The sequence below is a fragment of the Capronia epimyces genome (assembly GCF_000585565.1).
Source record: "Capronia epimyces CBS 606.96 chromosome Unknown aczIQ-supercont1.6, whole genome shotgun sequence".
Taxonomy (NCBI): Eukaryota; Fungi; Ascomycota; class Eurotiomycetes; order Chaetothyriales; family Herpotrichiellaceae; genus Capronia; species Capronia epimyces.
This window is the reverse complement of record NW_006912909.1, coordinates 1,667,112-1,695,098: the sequence shown is the minus strand read 5'-3', so window position 1 is coordinate 1,695,098 and position 27,987 is coordinate 1,667,112. Positions and strand designations below refer to the sequence as shown.

General features: G+C 53.4%; 11 protein-coding genes across 11 annotated transcripts; 6 read left to right on the top strand and 5 right to left on the bottom strand.

Annotated features, from left to right (window-relative positions):
- Positions 1–867: 867 nt before the first annotated feature.
- On the bottom strand, positions 868–2,440 carry A1O3_07498 (uncharacterized protein; the record flags this gene model as incomplete). Its single annotated transcript, XM_007737606.1, has 5 exons — positions 868–990; positions 1,160–1,417; positions 1,789–1,813; positions 2,047–2,095; positions 2,335–2,440. The coding sequence occupies 5 exons, from the start codon at positions 2,438–2,440 to the stop codon at positions 868–870; spliced, it is 561 nt and encodes a 186-aa protein (XP_007735796.1).
- An 821-nt stretch (positions 2,441–3,261) lies between these two features.
- Positions 3,262–6,031, bottom strand: A1O3_07497 (beta-glucosidase; the record flags this gene model as incomplete). The annotated part of the gene is made up of 4 exons (XM_007737605.1): positions 3,262–3,400; positions 3,901–4,486; positions 4,783–5,447; positions 5,958–6,031. 4 exons carry the CDS (start codon positions 6,029–6,031, stop codon positions 3,262–3,264), a joined length of 1,464 nt encoding a protein of 487 aa, XP_007735795.1.
- Positions 6,032–7,703: 1,672 nt separating this feature from the next.
- Positions 7,704–9,703, bottom strand: A1O3_07496 (uncharacterized protein; the record flags this gene model as incomplete). Its single annotated transcript, XM_007737604.1, has 2 exons — positions 7,704–9,016; positions 9,085–9,703. 2 exons carry the CDS (start codon positions 9,701–9,703, stop codon positions 7,704–7,706), a joined length of 1,932 nt encoding a protein of 643 aa, XP_007735794.1.
- A 633-nt stretch (positions 9,704–10,336) lies between these two features.
- A1O3_07495 (uncharacterized protein) lies at positions 10,337–10,781 on the top strand (the record flags this gene model as incomplete). Its single annotated transcript, XM_007737603.1, has 4 exons — positions 10,337–10,374; positions 10,424–10,481; positions 10,564–10,656; positions 10,707–10,781. The coding sequence occupies 4 exons, from the start codon at positions 10,337–10,339 to the stop codon at positions 10,779–10,781; spliced, it is 264 nt and encodes an 87-aa protein (XP_007735793.1).
- Positions 10,782–11,047: 266 nt separating this feature from the next.
- Positions 11,048–12,199, bottom strand: A1O3_07494 (succinyl-CoA ligase [GDP-forming] subunit alpha, mitochondrial; the record flags this gene model as incomplete). The annotated part of the gene is made up of 4 exons (XM_007737602.1): positions 11,048–11,619; positions 11,688–11,802; positions 11,853–12,007; positions 12,061–12,199. 4 exons carry the CDS (start codon positions 12,197–12,199, stop codon positions 11,048–11,050), a joined length of 981 nt encoding a protein of 326 aa, XP_007735792.1.
- A 622-nt stretch (positions 12,200–12,821) lies between these two features.
- On the top strand, positions 12,822–15,091 carry A1O3_07493 (uncharacterized protein; the record flags this gene model as incomplete). Its single annotated transcript, XM_007737601.1, has 2 exons — positions 12,822–13,652; positions 13,709–15,091. The coding sequence occupies 2 exons, from the start codon at positions 12,822–12,824 to the stop codon at positions 15,089–15,091; spliced, it is 2,214 nt and encodes a 737-aa protein (XP_007735791.1).
- Positions 15,092–15,505: 414 nt separating this feature from the next.
- On the top strand, positions 15,506–17,230 carry A1O3_07492 (elongator complex protein 3; the record flags this gene model as incomplete). Its single annotated transcript, XM_007737600.1, has 1 exon — positions 15,506–17,230. One exon carries the CDS (start codon positions 15,506–15,508, stop codon positions 17,228–17,230), a length of 1,725 nt encoding a protein of 574 aa, XP_007735790.1.
- A 915-nt stretch (positions 17,231–18,145) lies between these two features.
- On the top strand, positions 18,146–19,909 carry A1O3_07491 (uroporphyrin-III C-methyltransferase/precorrin-2 dehydrogenase/sirohydrochlorin ferrochelatase; the record flags this gene model as incomplete). The annotated part of the gene is made up of 1 exon (XM_007737599.1): positions 18,146–19,909. The coding sequence occupies one exon, from the start codon at positions 18,146–18,148 to the stop codon at positions 19,907–19,909; it is 1,764 nt and encodes a 587-aa protein (XP_007735789.1).
- Positions 19,910–20,461: 552 nt separating this feature from the next.
- A1O3_07490 (uncharacterized protein) lies at positions 20,462–21,770 on the top strand (the record flags this gene model as incomplete). The annotated part of the gene is made up of 2 exons (XM_007737598.1): positions 20,462–21,269; positions 21,403–21,770. 2 exons carry the CDS (start codon positions 20,462–20,464, stop codon positions 21,768–21,770), a joined length of 1,176 nt encoding a protein of 391 aa, XP_007735788.1.
- A 785-nt stretch (positions 21,771–22,555) lies between these two features.
- A1O3_07489 (uncharacterized protein) lies at positions 22,556–24,301 on the top strand (the record flags this gene model as incomplete). The annotated part of the gene is made up of 1 exon (XM_007737597.1): positions 22,556–24,301. One exon carries the CDS (start codon positions 22,556–22,558, stop codon positions 24,299–24,301), a length of 1,746 nt encoding a protein of 581 aa, XP_007735787.1.
- Positions 24,302–25,374: 1,073 nt separating this feature from the next.
- A1O3_07488 (protein phosphatase 2 (formerly 2A), regulatory subunit A) lies at positions 25,375–27,465 on the bottom strand (the record flags this gene model as incomplete). Its single annotated transcript, XM_007737596.1, has 5 exons — positions 25,375–25,728; positions 25,789–26,979; positions 27,035–27,186; positions 27,242–27,347; positions 27,403–27,465. 5 exons carry the CDS (start codon positions 27,463–27,465, stop codon positions 25,375–25,377), a joined length of 1,866 nt encoding a protein of 621 aa, XP_007735786.1.
- Positions 27,466–27,987: the final 522 nt, after the last annotated feature.

The following is a 27,987-nucleotide window of genomic DNA, read 5'->3' as shown; positions in this document are numbered from 1 at the left end:
CGTACGAGTAAATGGCTTGAATTCAGGCAAGTAACAGAATTAGCTACTATACTTGCTACCAACAAAGTGAGTCAAAGAACAAAGAAGAGCAGAGTAGTGTGTTGTGTTGTCTTCCGTCGATATGAGAAGTAAGGCGCAATGGTATCGCCAGTCGCTATACATATCCTGTCCTATCCCATCCCATCCTACCCTATCCTATACCATAGGAACCAGCTAGATAGCCAGTACGAAGACCCTGACAGTACGCGAGGGCACGAAAGTGCTAACTAACTCGTGGGTCTGTCTGTGTCTGTGCCTGCGTACATATGTGATGTATATACATGCGAATCGAAATCCAAGTCAAAATCAAGGCTAAATTCGATCCTAAATCCAGACCAGACAAAGAGGTGACAGGTTAGGAACGACGGGTGTTGATATTAGGCGGATCTTGTTTCCGTTCTGCTCTCCTCTGCGTTGGATATTGGATATTGGATATTGGAGTCCAGACACGGACACCAGACACCAGACCACCAAGCCTGACTGACTCTAAATCTAGACACCGAACCTGACTCAGAGCCTGACTCTGGACACCACCAAGCCTGACTGGCTCTGACTCTGACTTTGACACCGAACCTGGCTCTGACTCTGACTCTGGTTTTCCTCATCGTATACTAGTATGTAGTATGATCAAGTATTGTCTGATGCATCCACTCCCTCCAAAATACATAGACAAGTAGGCACGTATAGGTAATCAGGTAGATAGGTAGGTAGATCCGACTCCCGACTCCGACACCGAGGAAGACAGAAAGACACAGAGAGAGGAAGACAGAAATGTAGGATGACAAAGACGAAGACAGAAAGACGAAGACAGGCAACGGCCCATCACTATCACTTGCCCGCCGGCTTCGTCTCCGTCCCCTTCTCTGTCTTCTTCTCCTTCTTCTTCTCGCCGTAGAACTGGGCCTTGTCGACCTCCATCTCATCGTCGGCGACGCCGATCGTGGCAAAGTACTGTTGTCGAACATCAAATGCGGTTAGCTGGGTCTCTGTTGGATGGTTCATTCTTCCAAAGTACAAGGACATATGATAGCACATTGAACATAACAAGCACATTGAAGTACGAAGCAAGAAATCAAGGGAACTGGGCTGTGGCCGTGCCTTCCCAAAGTCAAACACTTACAGCCATAGCTTTCCTATTCGCCTCCGGGTCCATAGGTTTCCCGGCCTCGCCCAGCGTGGCCAGCAACTTGAAGTAATTGATATAAAAGGCCGGGGTGTAGGTGTTGAAGAAGACGGCTTCTTCGTCGTACGGGTTGCTGAAGGTATGGGGTGACTGGGTCGGGACGGTGACATAGTCGCCGACTTTGGCGTCGATGGTTTGGCCGTGCAGGGCGTGGAAGCGAAGGGTGCCTTTGAGGACGAGGAAGGTTTCGTCGTGCTAGAGACAAAGAAGAGTTAGGTACTTTGTAGGTAGGTAGCTAGTCATACAATATAGGTTTGTCGGTGGTTTGGGGAATAGGGACTGTCGGGGGAATATAGGTCTGTTGGTGTTGTTTGGGGAATAGGGACTGTCGGGGGATAATAGGTAATGTCAGTGTGGTTTGGGGAATAGGTACTGTCGGGGGATAATAGGTAATGTCGGTGTGGTCTAGGAAATATAGGTACTGTCGGTGTGGTCTGGGGGAGTGCAGGTGGTCTAGGGGGAATGGATTGCGCCGGGGTTGGGACCGTTCAACAGTGTGGTTTGGGGGATTGGATTGCGTTGCGGTTGGCAGTAACAGTACCGAGTACTCACTACTCACTACTCACCATTTCATGCCAGTGCGGCGGAGGGCTGATTCAAACAATGTCAGCGTGAGGTCTAGTACCAGTTCTAGTCCCAGTTCAGTTTCTGCTTCTGCGTCTGCTCCTGTCATCTAGCCAGCCAGCGAGCAGATATAGCTATCCGTACAGCTAGCCGGCTAGATGAGACTGAGCCTGACCATACTGGAAATTGGGAAACCCTGTCCTGACGCTAGAGGCTGGGGGCTTTGCTGAGGCTGATATGATGAGACCAACTCAACTTACCCTGCAGTATGCGGCGGGACGATAAACTCTGCGCTGCCGATGCGGTTGTCTGGTTGAGAAACAAGTCAGTCAGTCAGTAGGAAGTAGGATAGGATAGCATAGGTAGGATATGGTAGAATAGCATAGGTAGGATATGGTAGGTAGGATATGGTAGGTCGGATAGGATATGGTAGGTGTAGGAGTAGGTGTAGATGTAGGTGTAGGTGTAGGTAACAAGCAACACGCCCAAACACGCCCAAACACGCCCTTAACGCTTGACTCGATTCGACTCGACTCATCTCAACTCACCTGTTCTCGACCCGTCCTCCAAGATCCGGATGGTGATGGTGCCAAGTTTGAAGGATTCGCCGGCCGTAGCGGGCACGAAGTTGACGGGGACGCTGGGGGTTTCCATGACTAGTAGTATAGCGTATAGCGTAGTAGGTTGGTCGGTCGGACGGTAGGTATTAGGTGTTCAGCCTAGGTATAGGTATACATACATACAATAAAATATATCAGGGTAGCGGTGTAGCGGTGTAGCGGTGTACCTAGCACATATACCAGGTCCCCCTATATATAATATAATAATTCTCGGTGCGGAGTTATGTACTCGAGGTCCTCGGGCCTAAGGCTCGCTCGCTGGTGCCTAGACTTAGTACGGATACGAAGCCGATACGGTGCTCGTACAGTACTCCGTATCCGTACGAGGTACACTGTATCCATACACAACATCGATACCTGGTAATTAGGTTAGTAGGTACCTGTGCTAACACTTATATCAGATAGGTACCTACATAAGGTACCAACCAAAGGTGGGTTTCGGCCGATACATCCCTATACATACCTATATAACCAACCACTGGCGAAGGTGCGGTATAGTGTTCAGTTCAGTCCAGTTCGCTTTCTATTACAAGGTATCCATGATCTCAAAGTCCATCGTGGCAAATGCGGCATTGGTCATCGTCCACAGTCTAGTCTAGTCTAGAACATTACATGACGATTTCTACCTAGGTATGATGAGATACTCTCCAGAGTAAGATGACGACGTCTACCTAGGTAGGTATGATAAGATACTCTAGTATAAGGAAGTGAGTGCGCTCTAGCCATTACCTGTTCTATCCTATCCTGTCCTGTCCTAGCCAATTCATCACTAGACTTGCCAATCTCTAGACAACTCAACACTAGACCTGCCAACCTGGACAATTCAACACTAGACTTGCCAACCTGGACAATTCACTAGACCTTGCCAATATATTGCCCAAAGATCTTCCCAATCTCCAAAGCACTCTTCTTCGGATACCGCTGCTGTCCGTTGTCGTAGTCGACGTACGTGGCGCCGAAGCGAGTCTCGTAGCCTTCGGCCCATTCAAAGTTACTAGGTCGAGAGGTGGCATGTCAGTATGACAGGACAGAACTCGACAGGAACAGAACTCGACAGGAACAGAACTCGACAGGAACAGAACTCGACAGGAACAGAACTCGACAGGGAAGAACCTCGACAGAAACAGAACCTCGACGTCGCCATTTTGCCACAGGGAGAATTAAACCAAACCAGTCCAAGCCAGTCTAAACCAAGGAAGGGAAGGAAAAAAGACAAGGGAGGGGAAGGAAAGGAGAGGAAAGGAAGGGGAAGAAATACAAGCCAAGAAAGACAAGGTAAGAAGACAAGAACACAACATACTCCATCAAACTCCACGGAAGAGAAGGGAAGGCAAGAAGACAAGGTAAGAAGACAAGACACAACATACTCCATCAAACTCCGAGGAAGAGATGGAAGGGAAGACAGACAAGCAAGAAGACAACAACATACTCCATCAAACTCCAAGGCAGAGAAGGGAAGGTATGACAGACAGACAAGGAAAGAAGACAACATACTCCATCAAACTCCAAGCCATATACCCTCGACAATCACACCCATCCTCAGCCACAGCCTCCGCCATAGCCTGGATATAGCTGCGGAAATACTCGACGCGGAAGTCATCCTGCAAGATCTTCTCCATAGGCAGCTCATTCTCGCCCTTGATGCTGGTCCCATTCTCAGTCACGTAGATCTTAGGCCGACCATACCGATCACTCAACCACTTGATCAGCTTGCGGAAGCCCGGGGCATGCGGCCGCAGCCAGGCGCTCTGGGTCTCGGGCCCGATAGCACGGCCGAACTTGTCTTCCATCAGAATGTCCAGGTTGCCGGCAATGTCCAGGACGTCGGCCGGCCCGTCGCGGTGGCGCACGAAGTTGGCGCAGTAGTGGTTCATGCCGTAGAAGTCGTTGGACCCGGCCACGAGTCGGCTTTCTTCCTGGCTGAACCGCGGCAGTCGGTCGCCGAGTTGCGACACCATCGATGCTGGGTAGTGGCCGAAATAGATGGGGTCGGCGAACCACGAGATGGCGAATTCGATCTTGCGCTCGCATGCGAGGTGGTCGCGGGCGTCGTCGGGGTCCCATGGTTCGGTCCAGTCACCTGAGAACAAGGTTAGAGTCAATCATGCCGGTCAGGGTATTCGCCACAGCAAAGTCAAGAAAGGAATGTTGGAGTCAAAAATGTCAGCCAGGGTTAATGCCAGAGTCAATATGTCAGCCAGGGTTAGGGGTCATCGCCTCGCCAGGAACAGAGTCAAGACAATGTCAGTCAGGGGTATTCGCCAGAGTCAATAATGCCAACCAGGGGTATTCGCCAGAACAGAGGCAAGAAAGGGTGTTTCCCAGAACAGAGTAAAGAAAGCAGAACTGTCACCCCGGAATCTCTTTCTTTCATACCATTCAATGTAATGCCAATCTCTCCTCCTGCCTGCGCCTTAAATTCTTCGCGGTACACCTTGACCGCCGTGGCGTGGGCGATCAGGATATTATGGCCGACGATCCAAGGCTCGGTGCTGCCGTCGCCGACGGGACTCCTGGTGCGATCGCTCGTGTGGCCAGGGGCGTGGATGCCCAGATGGTAGCCCAGGATGGCAGAGCAGAAGGGTTCGTTGAAGGTGATCCAATGCTTGACGCGCGGGCCCAAAGCATCAAACACGACGCGGGCATAGTGGGCGAAATCCGCCACGAATTCGTCCTTGTTGAGAAACCCGCCGTACCGCCGGTACAGCGCCTCCGGCAGATCCCAGTGGAAGAGGGTGACGAACGGCACAATGCCGGCCGTCAGCAGATCGTCCACGAGCTGGACGTAGTATGCCACGCCGGCCGGGTTGACCGGGTCGTGGCGTCCGCCGAGAGGAATGATGCGTGACCAGGAAACCGAGAAGCGATATGCTCGGGCGCCCGTCTTCTTTAGCAGTGCAATGTCCTGTGCGGTGCGATGGTACGAGTCACACGCTACGGCGCCTGAAGTGCCGTCGGCGATTTTGCCGGGCGTGGCGCAGAACTGGTCCCAGATTGAAGGACCGCGGCCGTCGGCGGTAGTGGCTCCTTCGATTTGATATCTGAGGGTGTTAGTGTTGTCTGTGAGCCAGTGTCATAGGAGGAGTATGAAGGGGTCTTTGAGCGTAGAGATGACCTTCATGGGTTGTAGAGATATGGGTGAGAAGAGAGAGAGAATGTGTGAGAACCGGGACAGGGAGAGGGAGAGGGTGAGAAGAGGGAGAGAATGTGTGAGAACCGGGACAGGGAGAGGGAGACGGTGAGGGGTGGGGTGTAGAGATGTGTAGGAGAAGAGGGAGAGGGAGAGAGATTTGGGTGTAGAGACATGGGTGTGGGGACAGAGGGAGGGAGGAAGGGAGAGGGAGAGGGAGAGAGGGAGGGAGAGAGATATAGGTTAGAGGATGTGTGTGTGTGTGTGTGTGTGTGTGTGAGAAGAGTGACAGGGAGAGAGGGAGAGAGAGGGAGAGGGAGAGAGGGAGAGAGAGGGAGAGGGAGAGAGGGAGGGAGAGAGATATAGGTTAGAGGATGTGTGTGTGTGTGTGTGTGAGAGAGAGAGAGAGAGAGAGACTCACGCTGCCGTGGCAAAGCCCCAAAGGAAATCTGCCGGCAAGCCAGCCTTGGCCTTGGGGACGATATCTTTGACCATTGTAGAAGTAGCAGGTGTATAGAAGTACCAGGTGTGAAGAAGTACCAGGAGTGTAGAAGTACCAGGGATGTGTATGTGCAGACGCAGATGTAAACGTAGACGTATCTCCAGCTAGCACTCCTGTTCGTTCACTGCCGTCCAGATCCGATGTCGATGTCGATATTGATGTCGATCCGATGTCGATCCGATGTCGATATGATGTGCCGTCTCCAGGAATCCCGCGCCGTAACCAGGTAGGTAGGTAGTAAATAGTAGATAGATAGGTACAGTATCTTATACCCTATACCTTGCCACTGTGATAATATATCACTATATGTACCTGTGCCTGTCTGTACCTGTCTGTATCTGTCTGTCCCACCTGAAGTCAGTTAATGGAGCCTTGTAAACCACACACACACGTACACACATACAGGGGAGAGACACACATACACACTCACACAGACTCACTCACCGGGAGAGACACACACACGAAGAGCAGAGTGTGAGAGTGAGAGACAGATCCGTTCAAGAGATTCACCGCACCGGGGAAAAAGAGGAGGAGGTACCACCACTATATATACCTTGCTTCGTACCTTATGTTATGTACGTACCAGTCTCAGTACCAGAATATTGCCATAGTTTATCCATCTCCATCTTATCCTTAGGTTGCTTCTCCCCGGATTGGTGTGTGTACTTACTGTAAGTGTGAGTGTGTGTGTGTGAGTGTGTCCATAAGTCCACCCACATCCGCCGTCCCCAGTTCCCCATCTCCCGTCCATCGCGCTGCCGAAGTTTAGCCTGACAATTGGCAACGGCATCGGCAACCTGTAGCGCCATTCGGTTCAGACTTATGTACGGAGTACGGAGGATGTAGAATTCCACGGCTGCTCTTCGGGGTTGAAGCCTGACACTACTCCAGAACTCCGTACCTTACTATAGTATCCGTACCTTACCGTACCTTATTGGTACCTAGGTAGGTAGGTCACTACACTACTGACTATTGACTCCTCACTACTCACTACTCACTACTCTACTAATACTGTGCAGTACTTGTGCTATGCGTACTCGTGCTATGCAGTGTTGGACCTTGGACCTGGACCTTAGAGCCGGACCTTGGAGCAGGAGCCTACGACATTGTTATTGTCATGGTCATTGTCATGGTCATTGTCAATGTTAACCCCAACAAAAGAGATACAGGGACGGAAGCTGAGGCTGAGCATGAGGGAGGCTGAGGGAGGCTGACCGCCCATCACTCAGCTGGGCTATTGCCATACGAAGCATCCTGATTCCTGATCCCTGACTGATTCCTGATCCTGATTCCCGATTCTCAATTCTCAGTTCCGATTCCCAGGCTCCTCTAATCTAGCTCGCAATGGCATAGTACAGTAGTGTAAGGTAAGAAACTCATGCTTTTCAACTCCCACTTCACTTCCATTCCACTTCTCCTGTGCCGTGTCGCTGCTGGCGGCCCAGCTCCAAGGTAGTATCCGTATCCATATCCGTATCCGTATAGAGTAGTCCGTACTCTACCGTTTGCCGTGAACCCGAACCACATCCCTCCAGCCCCGTGCATGTCCATGTCCATATCCATATCCATGTCCATGTCATGTCCTTGTCGGTGTCGCATCCAATATCCAATATGCAACCCCGATCCGGTTGGTTCATTCCACATGGTCTGAATCTCCAGGCTCTTTCATTCCACATCGTCTTCATCTCCAGGCTCTTTCATTCGCCATGTGATAAACGCCGACACCAACGTGGCCAATCCACCGATCCTCAGTGTCCACCCCACACTCACATCCCCAGGTTCGTTCCGCGGCTTCTGTAGCAGCTTAAACACCACACTGCTGATCAAGGTGGCCAAGATCTGAGGTGCACTGATGGCCACATTGTGTAGACCTAGAATCACCCCGGCCTGATCTTCTTCCTCGTCCTTGGCATTCACATTCCCATCCACTCCCAAATCATCGTCCCCATGGATGAGGCGTTGTCGCTGCTTCTTGCGTCGTACTTCGTCGCGTTTGGAAATTTCCGCCGAGATCAAGGCAAATGGTGCCCACAGAGTCAGCGACCAGGATATGCCCACCAGAGCGGTCATGATGCTGGCCGCCAGAGGCGTGGTAATCAAGATGGTGCTGAAAGTACAGAGGGAAAACAACAGTTGCGAGAACAACCATGCTCGCCGGAGGGTCAACCCCGGGATTTGGAGCCTCGTCAGGCAGTTCTGCACCGAGCCAGCACGTGGCGGGCCGAGGTCCCGGCGAATGCGTGATTCTTCCACCGTGGAAGCAAAGGTCAGAGTGCTCTGCGATCCACTGTAGGCATGCTCGCTCCACGAATAGCTCCGTGGTCTCATGTCAGGTCGAGACGGCGGCGTGATGGGGCGATCGAAATCTTCCACCGCAACCACGGGCTGGGCGCGGTACGTGGGCACGACCAAAAAGGGCAAGATGATGTTGGAGGCAAAGGAGGTGATGGCATAGATCAGAAGCGCAAACGTCCCGATCCGGGTCGCCTTGCCCCAAAGCTTCTCCACCTCGTCGTCGGAAAGGCCGGGCTTGAGGAACGGATCAACGTAGAGCTGGCCAATGTAGGTGGTAATGTAGAACAGAAAGGGAAACCAACCGATCCAGTGGAAAAACTGGATTTTGCACACTTGGCGGATTTGAGGAGGGAGCCGTTGGATCGAGACAAACACCTGCTTGAAGAACGCCACCAACCCGCCAGCGGCATCCTTACGGGACGGCGGTTCGAGTTGCGGATTTCGTTCTTTGATGGCGAGGACACTGATCAACACCGTCGAGCTGAGCGCAATCGAGGCAATGACAACGAGAACCTTGAATTGGGTGTTTCCAAAGAAATGGAAGTATCTCGGCAGGTTGAGATATCCAAACACATAACCGAGCACGTTGCCAACGCCAGTCATCCGAGACGCCCACGCATTGGCCGACTCTTGTTGATGAGATGGTGCATTGTCGACGATAAAGGCACGGATCGCCGCTTGCACTAAGCATCGTCAGTCTCTGTCTATCTTCAGCCTTCCCTTCCGGGTCAAGCAGCTGCATCGCACGAACCGGTGTTGATGGAGAAATCTAGACACCACATCAGGACGGTGGCCAGGATGATGGTGGCCGTCTGATAGCCACCGCTGTACGGGGCATCCCGGCCGAGGCCCGCCACCACTCGAACGATGTCTCGGGCATAGGCCAGTGCCATGGACGATGCCACGGTTCCCAAAGTCCCCCCAATCATGAAGGGCTTGCGCTTCCCCCATGAAACGCGACATCGGTCACTCCGAATGCCGATGTACGGCTGAACAAGAGTGCCGGTCAGAGGTCCGGCAAGCCAGACAAAGGCGAGAAGAGCCTTGCTCATGCCGAGCGACAGCAAATAAGGCGATCCATTGGATAATTCCACCGACCAGACGATCTGCAGTCCGCCGATGGAGAGGGTGAGAAGAATCAGGTACAAGGGATTTTTGTGCTCGAGGGTCGAGTCGTCCAAACCAATGGTTTCGGAAGGCGGTCGGTTGCCGTTCAGATATCGTTCTTCCCGCTCCGACCCAGGATCGGAGGACTCATCTTCCTCCTCCACGAGAGGCCGCCCTTCGACGTCACTGTTGCGTGCCGTATTGACGGCTCGAATGAGCGGAGAACGCTCGTCAAGATCTAGACTTGGACCACTACGGGACATCAGTCATCAGTAGAGCGGCGGCCTCGTCGGAAATGCTGCGCCAATGAAGCGGCCGAGGAAACCGATTCGAGCCCGGGTGTGACTGTGATGTGACCTCGGCACCTCATTCAGGAGAGTCGGGTTGCCTGGGAAGGACTGTACGTTCGACCGCGACGGGGAACGGATGAGGAAACGCTGCAAGGGGAGACAGAAGAGAAGAGAGAAAGAGGGCCAGACGAAGGAATGTAGAATGTATAATAGAACGAATGGTCAGGTGAGATGTGTTGCTGCGAGAGTGGCTGACCAAGTCATGGGGGGATGAAGTCCGGAAACAGGATGAAGACTGGCTCAGGCCTGAGGCCACACCCGCTCTGATTGGCCCACCCGCCGCGGCCTTGACAACCACTGATACTGCACTGCACATACTACATGGGAACTGTGTCGCTGATGCCCATTCCTCTCCCTCTCGACCTCGCATCCACGTCACGAATCCTCCATCACTTGCCGCCGTTCTTCCATAGTTGTTGGACGGACCGCGCCTCTCAGCTGTGCCACGGGAGGTTCCCTTGCTGTTGTCGGCCTCCGTGGCGTTGCAGGCAACTCCTACCACCCGACCACCCCAACATCCGGAGCTCTGTTTGAGCCCACGCCGAGATGAAGCCTGTCGTGTCCGCCTTGAATGCATGGACCTGGTCAGTCGGCCTCCTGATTATGCGCAATCCGCCGCTGACCTTCGCATAGCACCGTTCTCTCGTGCTTCGCCGTTGTCATTCTCTCCATCATAGGGAGCCTCTTTGCGGTACGATGAGCCAGCCCTCCCGAGTTCCCGAATTCTCGATATGAGCCCTAGACCGCCTTGATACTAATCGGACTGGCTACAGAGGGATCACCATATGATGATGGGACTGGAGGAAAATCCTGAAAATGGTGCCGCAGTTGCAGCCTCCATCTTCATCGCAGTCGCCGTCTACGCCGTAAGTATCCTGCCCAGGATCGAGCCATGTCCCATCTCTAACCCAAACAGGGCTTCCTCGTATTCTGTGGGTTCCAAGCATGGCTACATGTGCGGGCGAGTCGACGAGGAGCAATATCTCTGTGATAGCAACCGAGGCGTTGGAACCAGGAAGCTATAGAGGGGGAGAACATGCATCACAACGGCGTTGGTGGAAAGTTTCGGGCCTTGGAGACATCCCAGAAGGGCAGAGTCTGCTGAGGTCAAGCGTCCCAGTGGCGAGCAGAAAATACAGACATGTATAATGCTATCGACCTCTGCCCATGTCAAATATCAAAAATACAATGAACCACTGCTTGCGCACGGCGATTGTCCGCCTTGCCAGTGAAGAAACATCCTGAACCCAGTGCCACTCAAATGAGATCACGGTTGACAAACTGGGCATGCAGAGTCTTGCCCAACGCAGCTGGACTTCGTTCCACAACCACTCCAGCGGCTTCCAGTGCAGCGATCTTGGAGTCGGCCCCTCCCTTGCCACCGCTGATGATAGCACCGGCGTGACCCATTCGTCGTCCCGGCGGCGCACTGATCCCGGCAATGAAGCTGACCACGGGCTTGTTCTTCTTGTTCTCGCTCTTCAAGTAGTCGGCCGCATCTTCCTCGGCACTCCCTCCGATTTCGCCGATCATGATGATGCCTTCCGTTTCTTCGTCGTCCATGAACACTTTCAAGCAGTCGATGAAGTTGGTGCCGCTGAACGGATCACCACCGATGCCCACAACCAATGACTGACCGAGTCCGGCCTGTGTAGTCTGATTCACAGCTTCGTATGTCAGTGTTCCCGATCTGGAAACGATACCGACTCTTCCTCGTTTGTGGATGAAGCCAGGCATGATTCCGATCTTGCATTGGCCGCTCGCGATGATTCCGGGGCAATTCGGGCCCACAAGACGTGTTTTGTTCTGTGTTTTCAACAAGTTGGTGACTAGGAGATAGGTCAGTGGTGAGCGAAGGTGTGGGCCAAGTTTGGCGGGAGGCCATGGAAAGACATACTCCGAACCATATCATGCTGGGGAATGCCCTCGGTGATACAGACAACGAGAGGAATCTCTGCTTCTACAGCTTCCTCGATTCCAGCGGCTGCGAAAGGCGGAGGAACGAAGATAATCTGGTGTGCTCAGCATGTCAATCTGCAAACTCTTGAAAGACCTGGCCTACGCTCGCATCTGCCCCGGTAGCTTTTACTCCTTCGCTCACAGACTTGAACACAGGAAGACTCAGATGTGTCGACCCGGCCTTTTTGGGGTTTGTTCCGCCAACGACCTTGGTGCCATAATCGATTGCTTGCTGGGCGTGAAATGTTCCTTGTTTACCTGGGGAGATATGTCAGCCAGGAATCCGAGGAAAGGGAGGGATATGACTAGACCTGTAAACCCCTGGAAGAGAACCTTGGTGTCTGCATTGATTCGTAAATTGGGAATGGTAGCTTGATACTGTGAGCTGGCGGAGACTGTCGCGTAGCCTCTCGTGGCTTGTCGAAGCACCGAAGACCTGAGGGCCTGCATGGCTGCAACTGTTGCACAAAGCAGCCCAGAGATCAGCAGGCGTTCGAGGGTGAGGTGTTGGGCAAGTGGTGCTAATTAATGTCCAATTCACACAGACTGGGTTGCTATCAAAGGATCTTGACAGGCTGCGTAGCTCGGCTACGGCTACTTTGGTGCCAGCCTCGGAGTGCGACGGCGCATTGCAGCTCCAAGTCCCCTAAGCCTGCAATCTTGGCCGCTACTTACTTGGTGCTAGTAACTGCGCCGCTTTTAGGGATGCAACTCTACGACTGACTGTTGTCACTACTCTGTATACACATCCTGGCGACCATACCAAACCAAGGCGCACACCACCACGGCCGCACGGGCTAGAACCTACCTCGGAGTCGACGCTGATGCAACGAGTCCTGACATGCAAGAACAAGAGTCCAGACCATAAGGCCCATGTTGATCGGGGCTGGATAGAGATAAAATAAGCGAGTGCGCTAACCAACACATGCAGCTTCAGCTGGCCAACATGGATCAGCCTTGCACGATCAGGTCGATCCCCTCTTTCTGGACAATGTTATAAGAGGTGCGACTGTCCACCTTGGGAAATAACATCTCTTTGTTGAGGACATGTCCAAGAGACTGACCCCCCGAGATGGATCACTTACCAGAAGTTAGAAATCCGGCATTCCCCCCCCTTGAGATAGAATATTTGAGGGAGTATGAACCCGCAGTGCTTCAATATGACAATCTTGGTTTTGATGGCTTTCCTGCCAGAGCTGGGTGGGAACGACAAAATCTCTTAGCTGGAACATTCGATTTCACAGAGCAACAACGACCGCGGGCTGTGGCAGCCTTCCTGCAGCAATGGCTGTATTTTGGCCTGTTGTCGGCGGCTTTGGGCCATCAGCATACCATAGCGACCATACTCAAGGACTTCACTCGAGTTTCTGACACGACGGGAAGAAGGATACTTACCACCAGCAACTTGGAGCGGTACCTGCAGCAGCGGAAGACTAACCTGTCTGCCGAAGAACTACATTCTGATTCAATCACGGTTCAAACCTTCGATGCAATGCTTTCAGAAACACAACTTCACGTGGCACGCTATATGTGCCGTGGTGGAGCTGAAAGCGAGACTCATCCTATGCGGGCATATACCGAGATATCGCTCTCGATCATGGACCTCGGACTGGTGCTGACTCGTGCCAAGAAAAGGATATGGCCCAGTAGCAGGGCATTGGGATGGCAGCGGAGCGAGTTTGTTCTGACCAGAATGAGCGACTCAGGCTGGTGCCCTAGCGATATCACCATGTTGTCAAAGCTTATGACTCCCACTGGAATGTATTTTGCCAGTCTCTTTCGACCCCGACTGTGGCAGAAAGACCACGTCGCCGGAGGCTGCACAGAGGATTTCTGCCGAGTGATGAACGTGCCGGGAACGGAACTTGCCCAATATCAAACGCTAATACCGACGTATGTGCTGGTACATGCGGATTCCTTTCCATTGACGAAGACGGTCTGCGTGAGATCCTGGTTCAGACTGATACCATCCCTGTGGTCCAACTTCTCGAGGAAGGAAGCGGAGACGCCGTGTTGGTTCTGTCTGCTGTGCATTTTCAGGACATCAGTCAATACGTTGCAAGATCGCACGTGTGGATCGAAGGGCTTGGAAACCAAGATTCAAATGCGCTGCCTCGCTGCCAACTCAGTCGTCTCCAAAAACTGGTGGATCAAGTTTCTGGCAACCGATCCACCCCTTTCTGGATTGACACACTTTGCATCCCGCAATCAAATTACAGGCCACACCTGCAGCCTTACCGGCTCCGTGCAATCAACGAAATGAATCATGTATACCGGAATGCCACCGCCGTTCTTGTTCTGGACTCAGAATTGGCCGCGACGTCCACAACCGCACCAATCGAGGAGCAGCTTGCCAGACTTTCTTGCTCCAGTTGGTTGAGGAGATTATGGACGTTACAAGAAGCTGTCCTGGGGGTCAAAGTCCTCCTCCAGTTCGTTGATGGAGCGGTCAACTTGATGACTGATATTATCCAACGGCTCCAAGACGATTCAAATTTCTTCAGACTGACTCAAGTTGTTTTCACAGAATTTGTCGACTTCCCGTGGCGTATAGCATTACTCAGGCAGCAAGGAGGCGGCCACCGGATTATTAAGTTGTGGAATGCATGCCAATACAGAGACACCAGCGAGCTTCAGGACGAGGCATTATGCCTCACCATACTCCTCGGCCTGGATACCCGGCTGATCACCAGTACCCCAGTGGAGGTCAGGTGGCGAACTTTTCCGCTTCAACAGGCTACCTTCCCGAAAGATTTGGTATTCACTAGCGGTCCAAGAGTACCCCTTGATGGCTTTCGATGGGCTCCGGTCAGCTTCATCCGTCGGCCAGCTACCCAGACAGCAACTTTGTTGCTTGCGATGGGTACGGGGTTAGCAACGGCTGAGGGTATTACCATTTCTGCGTCGGGCTGGCTGTTCCAGCCTCCTCGCACAGAATTTCGTCAAGAGTATCCAGGCTTCTGGCTACTGGACAGCACCACTGACAGATGGTTCTGTGTTGAGCAGAGGACAGTCCCAAATGATGGCATGGCGCCATGGGGCCAGCTTCGGGGCACTATACAACAACATTCCAACATAGGGCTTATTGTCAACCAGGATATGGGGCGAACAACATTTGCCCTTGGGATTCTTGTCGCAGTAGACACAAAGAATGCCGCAGAGTCCGACAGGGTGTTTTCACGGCTCCTGACCACAGTCAACGTGAAGCTTGAGCAGCAAAATCGTTGGCCGACATTGCAGACATGGAGACGAGAAGAGAGTGACAACTCTGATCTCAACAGAGGGTGCTGGACCATATCTGGTACGCCAGTTGCTGCAAGCCAGAGGTGGTGTATTGGATAGCAATTCTTGAAGAGAAAGGCCACCTTCTCTGATTTCCAGGGTTTATATACTGCTTGCTTTGAGGGAGTGTTTCTCAGCATAACATCTGGATGATCCATTAAGCCTATTGAGCTGCGTGGCCCGCCATGGGATCGTCTGTAAGCATGTCTTTAAGCAGCACCTTGGGGGCACATGTCGAACTTGCCGTGCGTAATCTGAACCAATGCTCCGCCCTACGACTGGAGAATGCCAAGCAATGCAGTTGTTTCTAGCACGTGATATCAAATTTCTAGTGTCCCACCTCCCCATACCGGGCACCTACCGGGTAGAACCAAGGATCAAGTCTCTCGCAAGTTTCTAATCGCACCGTCGTCCTTAAACTGATGTTGAGTGACATCTCTTCATGATTCAATCTGAGGTCCCTGTGCTTCAACCATGGCGACCGAGACGGTAACCAGGACCAAGGTCAAACTGGGCAAGAATGAAAAACTCCCACCCGAAAATGTTCGGTTCATGGCCGCGTGTGCCGACATTGCTCGAGCGCTGGTACAAGAATACGAAGCCAGCCTCGATGACTCGAAACCGAAGAAAGATGTCAACCTCAATAGACTCAGAGGCGACATTGCGAAGAAACACCGGCTCAGCACCCAGCCGCCTTTGACCGCCATTCTTGCCGCCACCCCCGAGCAGTACAAAAAACATCTCCTTCCGAAGCTGATTGCAAAGCCTGTACGGTCAGCAAGTGGAATTGCCGTCGTGGCGGTCATGTGTAAACCGCATCGTTGTCCGCACATTGCCTTTACAGGAAACGTCTGTACCTACTGTCCAGGAGGCGTCGATTCGGATTTCGAATACTCTACTCAGTCCTACACCGGCTATGAGCCTACATCCATGCGTGCCATCCGTGCCCGATATGATCCGTTCGAACAGGCTCGAGGGCGAGTCGATCAGATCAAAAGTCTCGGACATAGTGTTGACAAGGTGGAATTCATCATCATGGGCGGCACCTTCATGTCTCTAGATCAGGCCTATCGCGACAACTTCATCGCTCAGTTACACAATGCTCTGTCAGGCTATCAGACTGAGAATGTCGATGAAGCGGTTGCGGCAGGGGAGATGTCCAACATCAAATGCGTAGGGATCACGATTGAGACCAGGCCAGACTTTGGCCAAATCGACCACTTGTCCGACATGCTTCGGTACGGATGTACACGCCTGGAACTTGGAGTCCAGTCGCTGTATGAAGACGTGGCCCGGGATACGAACAGAGGCCACACTGTCGCCGCCGTGGTTGAGGCTTTCAAATTCTGCAAGGATGCCGGGTTTAAAGTCGTGTCACATATGATGCCGGATTTACCCAACGTCGGCATGGAGCGCGACATTTTCCAATTTCAAGAATATTTCGAGAATCCCGACTTCAGGACGGATGGCCTTAAGATCTATCCCACCCTGGTCATCCGTGGTACTGGTGTCTATGAACTTTGGCGGACAGGTCGCTTCAAGAATTACACCCCGAATGCTTTGGTGGACCTGGTGGCGAGGATATTGGCGCTGGTGCCACCATGGACAAGAATCTACCGTGTCCAACGTGATATCCCCATGCCACTCGTCACATCTGGAGTCGAGAATGGCAATCTACGCGAATTAGCGCTGTCAAGAATGAAGGACTTTGGCACGACCTGTCGAGACGTGCGAACCCGGGAAGTGGGCATCAATGAAGTCAAGAACAAGATCCGGCCGTCTCAGGTGGAGCTTGTGAGGAGAGATTACATGGCCAACGGCGGTTGGGAAACGTTCCTTGCGTACGAAGATCCCAAACAGGATATCCTCATCGGTCTGCTGCGGCTACGAAAATGCAGCCCTACTCACACCTTCCGGCCCGAGCTGACGGGCCAACCGACAAGCATGGTCCGAGAGCTGCACGTTTATGGTTTGGCGGTACCTATCCATGGCCGCGAGAAGGGCAAATTCCAACATCAGGGCTACGGCACCCTTTTGATGAAAGAAGCCGAGAGGATCGCCCGAGATGAACACGGCAGCGAGAAATTGAGTGTCATCAGTGGAGTGGGCGTGCGCAGTTATTATGCCCGGCTTGGATACAGTCTCGATGGGCCATATATGAGCAAGATGCTCAGCTTTGATGACGAAGATGAAGGTTGAAGCGGGTTCCTGCGTCTTCACCCAACACAGAAGCCACAGAAGCTACTGAAACAGCGACATCGCCCTGGCGCACCCATGGGAAATGCCACTAGATTCTGCCTTTGACGCAGATCAAAGCATCTCAAACCGGTTAGGTACTGGCGGTCGGGCGTATTCCGACAATTCGCAGACCCATGTTCTTCTTCACGGCTATTATAGCATACGGACCTGTATGTTCTTTCCGTCGCCTGAGGTCGGACCGGATGCCACGATTTTGAGCAGCTCCGAAGATCACTGGTTGAACTCCGAGGCCCAATATCCCAAATACCGGAACTTGACGCAGGCTGAGGAGGCGATCTCGCAAGTGACCGTTGGGGGCAGGGGAGGGAGGATGGCTCACGTGTGCGACATCTGGCTCTTCCGGCTATGGCTACGGATCAAGTTCGCGCCTGAGGTCATGCTCGAGTCTTTGGTTGAGGCGACTCCGCGGAGAGCTCCATCCTGCTGGCTCGATATCAGGGAGACGTAGAAGATGGTTGACGGTCGTTGCTCCGCGGCCCCGCCGGTGGCTTTGGCCCTGGGCGCGGTCACGGGATCCCGCGAGTGCCGGCCGATAAGCGATAACAGACTTTGGACGAATGGCAATCGCGTCATTGGGAATTTTCATGCCTGAATTTTTGACTCCGATCTTCGTCTGTCTTTCTCCGAGCAGTTTCAATTAATTGCCTTAGTGATTGCCCTTGGTATCGCCGCCCCAGCATCATGCCGTCCATGGGGTGAGGAAATCTGCCCAGGCCAAGTTCAAGTTCTCTCATATTTCCTATCTGTATCTGTTATTATTTCTGCATAGCTATGGCGTCTGGTTGCTCTGTCTGACCTGGCCTGCTTTCGCTGACTGTGACTGCTCTCTTCACTCTCGGTTCATCCACCAGAGACATGACCCCTGCTCTTCTCACGGCGCAAAGCTGCGTCGGCCATGTCCACCTCGTCCTTGGGACTGGGCCACTTGCGGCTTCACGGTGCGCAAAGTTGCTCGAGGTCGGCGCCCGCCCTGTCATCGTCGCCCCCGACACTGCGGACCTCCATTTCACGTTAGCCCAAGCTGTCGAAGACGGAAGAGTGCGGTGGATACAGCGCGGATTCGAAGAGACGGACTTGAGGACACTAGGCAGAGAAGACGTCGACGGGTTTGTTGACGCGGTATTCATCACATGGCCTGCAAAAGATCCTCGGACCAGTCACCTCTCCCAACTCTGCAGACGTCTCCGGATACCTGTCAACGTGGTGGATGCCCCCTCACTTTGCACCTTCACGCTCCTCTCCACATACTCCGATGGACCACTGCAAATCGGCATCACCACCTCGGGTAACGGCTGCAAGCTGTCGTCACGCATTCGACGAGAGATCGCGTCAAGTCTGCCGCCCAAGTTCGGTGTGGCGGTGGACCGGCTTGGGGCAATGAGAAGGCGGATCTGGGAGGAAGATTACAGACTGAACCACACCAATGACACAGAAACTCTCGAGGTGGATGGTGAAGACGAGGAGGCCGCTGCCCAGAAGCATACCTTCAACTCACTAGTGAAGGAGGACGATCGGGACCCAACCACCCTGCGCACACGTCGAATGAGATGGTTGTCACAGATATGCGAATACTGGCCTCTGAGCCGGCTAGCCGCCATCACCGATGCAGATGTTTCGGCCATCCTCGAGGCTTATCGGTCTCCCGCTGAAACCCCCGCTCCCTGCTCCGGAGCCACGAACGATCTCCTTCCTCCATCTGGGTCTCAAAAAGGCACTATCACTCTAGCGGGCTCTGGGCCCGGACACCCCTCCCTACTGACGATTGCTGCCCACACTGCCATTCAAACCGCACATTTCATCCTAGCTGATAAGCTTGTGCCCGCTGAGATCCTCAATCTCTTCCCTCGGAGAACGCCAGTGCATATTGCGCGGAAATTCCCCGGCAACGCTGACGCCGCTCAAGAGGAACTGTTACAGCTGGGCCTCGAAGCGTTGAAACAAGGCAAGGATGTTTTACGGTTGAAGCAGGGCGATCCTTACCTGTACGGCCGAGGAGCCGAAGAAGTCACCTTCTTCCGGGCCCAGGGATACCAAGTCAGAGTCATCCCCGGAATCACTAGCGCTTTGTCGGCGCCGCTTTTTGCAGAAATTCCAGTGACTCACCGCGCGGTTGCAGATCAAGTGGTCGTCTGTACGGGCACTGGGCGAAAGGGCGCGGCCCCGGAGCCCCCTTCGTACAGAAAGAGCAAGACTGTCGTGTTCCTGATGGCGCTGCACAGACTGGAGAGCTTGGTCAAAAGTCTTACGGGACACGTAGACGAGCAAGACCCAACCGCTCGGCAACGTGCATTGTGGCCGTCGAGAACGCCCTGTGCCGTGATCGAAAGAGCAAGTTGTCCAGACCAAAGGGTGGTGCGATCTACTCTAGAGCATGTCTGTCAAGCAGTAGAAGAGGAGGGGTCCAGACCTCCGGGGCTTCTCGTGGTCGGTGCCGCTTGTGAAGTGCTTCACAAGCTAGGTGGAGGAAGGAGATGGTCTGTCGAAGAAGGGTTTCGAGATCTTGATACAATCGGATCTCCCGGTAGCGACACAGAAAGGTTGAGGGGAGTCGAGTCGACCTTGGTGAAAGATGGGCTGTCGATGACAGGGCCTGTACCAGGGGTCACGCCTTTGGGCTAACCATGAAGAATTACTGGTTTATATATATTTTTTACAGAGATACCCAATAGATGTTCACATTCAGCCCCAACAGTTTGCTGTCCTACAGCCTTCTAGGAGACCACGAGACACTCAACAGATGAACCATTCCTAGGAGGATCCTCTGACATTTTCTGCCGTAGATAAATTCGTGTCTTGGATACATGGATATAATGACTGCCGTTGGTGTTTCGAGGCGGGAGAGATATATATTGGCGTAGTACGGGCAAGGTAAGCAGAGCGTGTTCGTGAAATATTCATGCGGAGCCTCAGTTCATACCTAAGGAAGGTATTACTGTACCTGTGGATGTACTCCTAGAATAGTGCTGACACTACAGCCTCACTGATTCCTGGTGCCTGGTGCCTGCCTTTGACGGTTATCCACCGCCTCGTCCGTCCAGCAGCAGACCTCGATACAGGCACGACACTCCCACAGGGCGCAGGCGGACAAGCACCATCCTTCAATGTCAGCAGAGCTGCCCTAGCACCGCCACTTTGACTACCAGTGCTGTCAAACAGGCTATTGTGCCCTCAATGTCTCTCCCATCACCGTCAACGGCTCCCCGAGATCAAAATGGCGATGGAAATTCAGACGGCGACGGAGTCATCCCGTTTGGCACCACCGTCATCCACTCCGACCGTGTGAACCTGTCCACACCCATCCTGTACAGCAATCTCCGTGACAAAACGATCGTGATCACCGGCGGCGCGTCCGGGTTCGGGGCGACATGTTTCCGTGCGTGGGCGTCGGACGGCGCCAACGTGATCATTGGCGACATCAACTCGACCAAAGGCACAGAGCTGGTGGCGGCGGTGCGTCAGGCCACGGGAAACTCGCATCTCCATTTCCTCCCGCTCGATGTGACCAGCTGGGCCAGCCAGGCGGCCTTCTTCAAGCAGGCTGCGGAGCTGAGCCCGCATGGGGGCATTGATTGTGTGGTAGCCAATGCTGGCATCGCGGATGCGAAGGAGAATGCTGCGTTTGAGGAGCCGCCTGACTATGAACATTACCAGCACTCTCCATCCGACGCGGATGGCGAAACGGCGCCCCAGGCCCCCAGTCTAAAGACCCTCGACGTCAACCTCTACGGCCTCATCTACACCGCTCACCTGGCCCTGTCGTATCTCGCCCGCAACCCGGACAGTCAGGCGTGCAATGTGCAAACGCCCGCGGCACCACGAGATCGTCATTTGCTGCTTGTCTCGTCCATCGCGGGCCTTGCAGGCCTGCCATCACAGCCTCTCTACGCCGCGGCCAAACATGGAGTGGTCGGGTTGTTTCGCACGCTGAGGCTCATTACCCCTATCAAGCATGGCATTCGAGTTAACATGATCAATCCTTGTAAGTGGACCGTGGTCCCTTCTTCGAATCGACCCCCTCTAAGGGCGCTGCGATCGCTTCTATGGGTGTATCGTACCATTCCATCAAAATCCCAGCTAGACCTTGGTTTTGACTGCTAATATTGGCCGCTTAGACTTTGTAGATACGCCCATTCTCGGAACGCTAGGCTCCCTCGTCCTCGCCGGAGGCGGCATGGCCACAATCGATTCCGTACTCGACGCCACCACGCGCCTCGTTGCCGACCAAGGCATCATCGGCCGCGCGTTGGTCATCGGGCCCAAAACGGCTGCTGAACACGCGCGCATTGTGGGCCTGGAACTCGATGCGGCCGACCAGGCTGTTTGGGACGTCCACGCCGACGACTTTGAGCAGTCTGATCTGTTTACGCGGCGGATCATCGGTGTAACCAATCTTGTCACCCGGGCTAGAGGATGGGCTGGCGTGGCGACTGATATTGCGAACAAAGCCTCGTCTGGGTTCTGGAGAGCGTTGGGATACTGACTTGACTACGGGGCACCTCTCTCTCCCTCTTCCTTGCTAACCCGCCGTTCTCGGGAAGTTACTCTGGGCTGGAAGGGTGCAATGTGTCCGAGCGAGATCTGGGGTTTGGCGTGAGGCGTGTGGAGAGAACAGGAAACAGACACAGACTTTCATTGAGGGATAGGGATAGATGGACAAAGGCCCGAGTTGGTATGGTATATTTGACGTGTTGTCTCCAGCACCTGTTCAGTCTGCTGTCGCTGTGACTGTCTCCCGGGACCTTTGCATCACAGAGCTAGTACTGCTACATATGATGACCAGCAGAAAATCAAAGAGAACAGGCACAAAGCCACTGAGGCTGCCGCAGGCCTGGTGTTCAGTGTTCAACCTGGACGGATACTGATACTGATACTGATACTGATACTGCGTCTCACGGGTGAGTAATGCTCCGGAGGCATATTTCGGCAAACATGCCTCCTTTAGACTGCGCTGTCTAAGGTCTGGACAGCAACCTCGATGCTCTGCTCCAGTTCAGCGACATACAGTATTCGTCCAAGTTCCATTTGCAAAGAGATTTGGTCTCTCGCTGGGTCGTTGGACACAAGGACACTTCTTCCTCAGATCCCGTTCATGTAGGATCAGTCTCGCACCTGCACTCGTGTCGCGCACTCTGAGCCCTGGACCTGGCACCATCGCCTACGGATACTCCATTCACATTCCCTCAGCAGCATGTGTCGATTGCCTTGGTCACCGGTCCCAGTTCGTGTATGAATCGATCAATCCACAACAGACGCCATGTCCAAGGCATGATAAGGTCTCGCAAGTTTCTCTTTCTCCTTCTTCTGATCGCCGTCGTCGCCGTCACCACCCTTCTTCTCCGGCGGCCTCAGGCCTTGGAGGAATCCGCAGCTTCACTCCTTCTCGGCCACCATGCGCACGAGGAGAATCAACCGCTCCTCCCGGCGAGCTCGCTCTTGCATCCGATCCACGAGCTAGTGGTCGAGGCGCAGGGGAATTTCCAGACTGTTCGCGCCCGCCAGTCACGATCCCTAAGCGATGCCGTAGCCGAGTACCGCAGGCGGTACAAGCTGCCGCCTCCGCCGCATTTTGACAAGTGGTACGCCTTTGCAAAGAAACGAGGGGTCGAGCTCATTGACGAGTATGACACCATCTACCATCAACTGCTACCCTTCTGGGCGCTGGAGCCGGCGGTGATACGTGAGAGGACAAGAGAAGCTGTTGGGTTCGACAACGCGTTGATCTCGGTGACGATCCGGGATGGAAAGGTCGTCACAATCCAAGGCGGGGGTGACATGTACCAGTGGCATCGGGAGGCCACTCCCGTCATGTTAAAGGAGTTCATCAGTTATCTGCCCGACATGGACTTGGCCTTCAACATCCACGACGAACCTCGAGTGGTCATGCAGCATGATGACCTTCTCCATCACGTCAAGGTCGCAAAGGACGTGAACATACCCAAAGCTTATGGCAACCAGGCTTTGAACAACCAGTGGTCCCCAAGACCTGAGGATCTGGGCGAGGGCATCCGGATCAAAGAGTACAAGACAACACGCTTCAACCGCTACGCTCATCAGCCCACTTGGGCCGATTCGAGGTTGTCCTGTCCACTCGAAAGTCCGGCGCGCGTCTGTCTGGACGATTTCTGTCCCGACAACACCACCGCATACTCGGGGCTTCCGCTGGGGCTCATTCATAACACGTCTGCTTTCTCCGACATCTGCAACTCCCCGAGCTTGGAGAGAACATTTGGCTTCTTCGATCGTCCGAATGCATTTGATGTGAGCCACCACCTGTTTCCTATTTTCTCGCAATCGAAAATCTCCAGCTTCCAGGACATCTTGTATCCTTCACCATGGTACTTTATGGGCCGGGTAAAGTACGAGAAGGAGCGAGACATGCCATGGGAAGAAAAGGCTCCAACCATGTACTGGCGCGGTAGTACCACGGGAGGTTTCTCCCGAGACGGCGGTTGGAGGCGACAACATCGGCAACGGTTCCTGACCAAGATTCAGCCGACCAACACAGCCAAGGTTTTGGAGCTCGACAACTCTAGCAGCACGGACAACATGTGGCGAGAGAAGGAAATCTCGATGCAAGAAGTCTCGCACTACTTCGACGTCAAGTTCACGTTCATCGGACAATGCGACCCGGGCGACTGTGACGCGCAGCGTGAATACTTCGGCACGGTGGAGCCGGTCAACATGTTTGACGCATTTGGGTCGCGGCACCTGCTGGACATTGATGGCAATGCATTCTCCGGACGATACTACGCCTGGCTCCTGAGTAATAGTCTCGTGCACAAGCTGGCCGTGTTTCGTGAATGGCATGACGAGTGGCTGCGCCCGTGGGTGCATCATGTCCCGCTCAGCTTGACTGGTGACGAGTATGTCGAGGTCATGCGGTACTTTGACCAGGAAGAGAGCGGCAAGATCGAGGCGAAGCGGATTGCGAACCAAGGTCGAGATTGGGCGCAAAAGGTGCTCCGGAACGAAGACATGGAGGTTTGGTATTTCCGGCTGTTGCTTGAGTGAGTTTGTTCCCCTCCTTTGTCTTGTAGCGACTGGGACTTTGTTTTACGGCCAGATCCGACCGCAGATGCACTGCGTCAGAACATGATCGCTAATGTGAGGGTTTGCCTTTGAACAGATACGGCCGCTTAATCGACGACAACCGGTACAACATTGGCTTCAGCTTGTGAAAGGAGCCGTGTTGAGTGTTGCTCGAGGCCATTCGCGTTCACTGAATGGATTGCTGTGTAACTACTAGCTACTTGATATCCCTACTCCCTTGCTAGGAAGGGAGCCTGCGCTGGTTGGGTTGGATTTGAAACAGTCGTCGGTTCTCCCCTAGGGCATGGATGGCGTCAGAGTACTCGCATGGAGTTGGCAGGAGGCTTTTGGCCAGACGGTATTAGATGTCTCTTTCTTGGGCATATGGTCAGACGGTAATTAGATGTCTCTTTCTTTGGCACCTGGTCAGACGGTAGATGTCTCTTTTCTTTGGCATGTGTGGCATGTTCGATACTCTACCTTTGCGGGTGACTAGGATATGATATGTCACTGCCACTGCCACTGCCATTGCAAGAATCTAACAGTCCTCGTTCTTTTGCTCGAATCTTGCTGTTCTTGGTCTCTATCTAAAACTGTCAAGCGGTGCAGACGAATGCAATTGCAGTCGCAATGCAGTTGCAACTACAATCACAATCACATCCCGTGGCAATGCCCCCGTCCACCTGCAATTCTCAATTCTCAATTCTCAATTCTGGAACCCGAGCCGAGTTGAATCTTGAATCTTGAATCTTGACTCTCCCCTCCCAAAGGTCCAAGGACAGGGAGATACTCTGCCCAAACACACTCTGCTGTTCCGCTCTCGCTCCTATCCCCCCCATTTCGCTATCGCACCTGACCGCTGGTCCCTGGGGCATTTTTGTCGGGGTATCATGGCAGTCTTGCATTTTCATTTTCATACACTAAAAAACACCCTCCCACTGCTCCTCCGAATTGCGGGTCGCGCCACGCCGACTGTCCACGCATCACAACTGAACTATAAGCTTCGACAGCCTATCCGTCAGGCCGCTCCTGCTGGGCATTCGCACGCGAAAGCACTACTGTCCCGTGTCCATCCTCTCCGCCCCCGCGGTCGTACTGCCTCCCGCGGCGATCGTTGCGAAATATCGAACATCGACATCATCGTCTCCCTGCAACTTCTCCAGGTTGGGCATGATCTGTTCGTTTATCAGCTCGAGTCCCTGTGGGCTGGGTTCGGCGTCTGTGCTGCCTGATTCTTCAAGCTGCTGCAGCGTGCCTTCGGCGGGAAGACGGCGGAGGGTATCAATGAGAACGGCATATGATTTGGCCACGTTGAATCGAATGTTGGGAATGGGATCGGAAACGAGGCGGTCCATCATGGGAAGGATGTTGTTCTGAATGATGTCGAGGGTGATGACTGGAGCGAGAATCTGAGTGACGTGGGTTAGCTATTGTGAGTCAGGAAGGAATAGTATCTGGTCTGGACATACCGTGACGGCGAAGCAAGTCGTCATTCTGTAAAGATAGTTCTCTTGCTGGCTCATGGTAGTGACCTTGGGGATGATTGCTCGGCTCGCCCATTCCACGCCAAAGACTTCGGTGAGCTTCTTTAGGTTCTGGGTGGCTGCCTCTCTGATAGAGAAAACAGTATCACCGAGCCAACCCATGCAGAGAGAACTCAGTTGTTCGTCGAAGAATTTCATGCCCAACTGCTTGGCGAGCAACGGGATATACTCGATGATAGCGAGGCGTACGCGCCATTGCTTGTCTTCGGCGAGTTGGACAATGGCAGGGAGGAGGGACTGCGAGAGGAGGTCGATGCCAATGACGTCGTTAACCAATTCGAGTTTGGATATGATGTGTAGTCGTACGTCGGGAAACTCATCCTTGAGCATTTGCAGGAACATGGGGAGGAGGTGGGAGATTGTCTCTTCCTTGCCGAGGATAGGAGCCAAGCCACTCAGCTGGGTTCCGAGAGCAGCCCGGACGTGTTGCGATGGGTCGGAAACGAGGTCTTCGATGCTAGTCATGATCTCGTTGAGCAAGGTCTCGCGGTCAAGCAGATTGCAGAATCCGGGAATCTGACTGGCAATGGCCGTTCTCACCTCCGCCTCGCTATCTTTAAGTAGCTTGACGAATGCCGGGACCAGATCCCGTGTGACCACCTCTTCATTGACAGCTTTGGCAATCTTCTCGAACCTGTCGGCAACCATGTATCTGACTCTCCAGCTTTTGTCTTCAAACAGACTCCGCAATGCTGTCAGGAGAACGCCGTGACTGGGTTGTTGCTCCTTTGGAATGACTTCGGCGATTGAGATGAGAACCTCCACCGTGAGCAGCCGGACGCTGTCTTGATCATCACTGGCAAGATGCTGAAAGAGTGGAATCATCTCGTCAATCACCACAGAAACTGGTACCTCTTTGATGAACTTGGCCAGGTTGTTTGCGGCTTGTCGTCGAACCATGGGTGTTTCATCGTGAACAAGATGGCCAAATTGAGTTCGGAGTGTCTGTTGTGCAGAGGCACTGGCCTTCTTGTAGGGAGTTACATACAGGCCCGTGGCAGAGATCTTCGATGTAAACCAGTCGGCCTTGGAGAGCCGAATCGTAAGAGGAATGAAGTATTCTTCCACCTGTCGTTCAGCCAGCTGCTCGCAGATCTTGTTGAGGGATTCAACGGCCTACACGGATAGGGTTAGATTTCGTTTGGTCTTGCATCGTTGGCTTCTCCCGTACCTTGTCCCGCACAAGCGGCTCCTCGATGGCTGCGAGATTCTCCAAAGGTGCAAGGAGCACATGAGCGTATTCTGGGCCGCCAACATATTCAACAAAATTTCCCAGCTCTTCGGCGAGTGCTGTTAAGACTTCGTCCTCATCTTCAACGGAGTCTGGGTCACACAGTCAGTCCTGATTCCGACATTTTCGTCCTCAAAGGGTGCGCACCGTCCAAGAATGGTATCAGTTCGTCTCTTGTTCTTTCAGGGCCCAAGGCCAAAGCAATCGTAGAGAGTCTATGGATGGCGTTGAGCCGGAGCAGGACGTCGTCATGCTGTTTACGTATCAGTCAAGGGTAAGTCCGGGTTGTAGCGCAGGGCAAGTCATACCTTGAGTTCGTCTATCAAAACCGCGATGGGATAGAGCTCATCCGCATTATCTTGACCCTCCATTTCGAATAACTAGCGAGGTCTGGAGTATATTTCTGGTCTTCAGCGTTCCCCTAGTGGGTGGGGTTGTTGTCAGTTGGGTTGAGTCGTCGAACCGTGTTGGGTTGAGTACTAGGAAGCAAAATCGTGTGTCTGTAGAGAAGCAGGCTAATTCAGACTTCAGGACATATCTGGCTGCGGAGGTGGTCAGCGTTAGGCAGATCGCAGGGTGTCAGGAGGTGTGGTTGGGTGCCTGGTGGTCGCATGCGGCGCGGTGGACGGTTGACGGTTGAGGGCTGCGGGAGGTGAAGGCCACACGGGACAACTTACAACAACCAGAGAATGCAGGCCTCGCGGCGGTCAAAGAGTTGGGTTGGTCGGAAAATGAGTTGCCCTGCTATGAGAATACAGATGCTGAACGCGCAGGGACTTTGGTCGAATGTAGAGGTTCGTGGGTTGGGAAAGGTGGATAATCACAGTCAGTTCATTTGAGCTCCGTCATTATACGATTGCTACTGTGTAGGTACTTGACTACGACCACCTTCT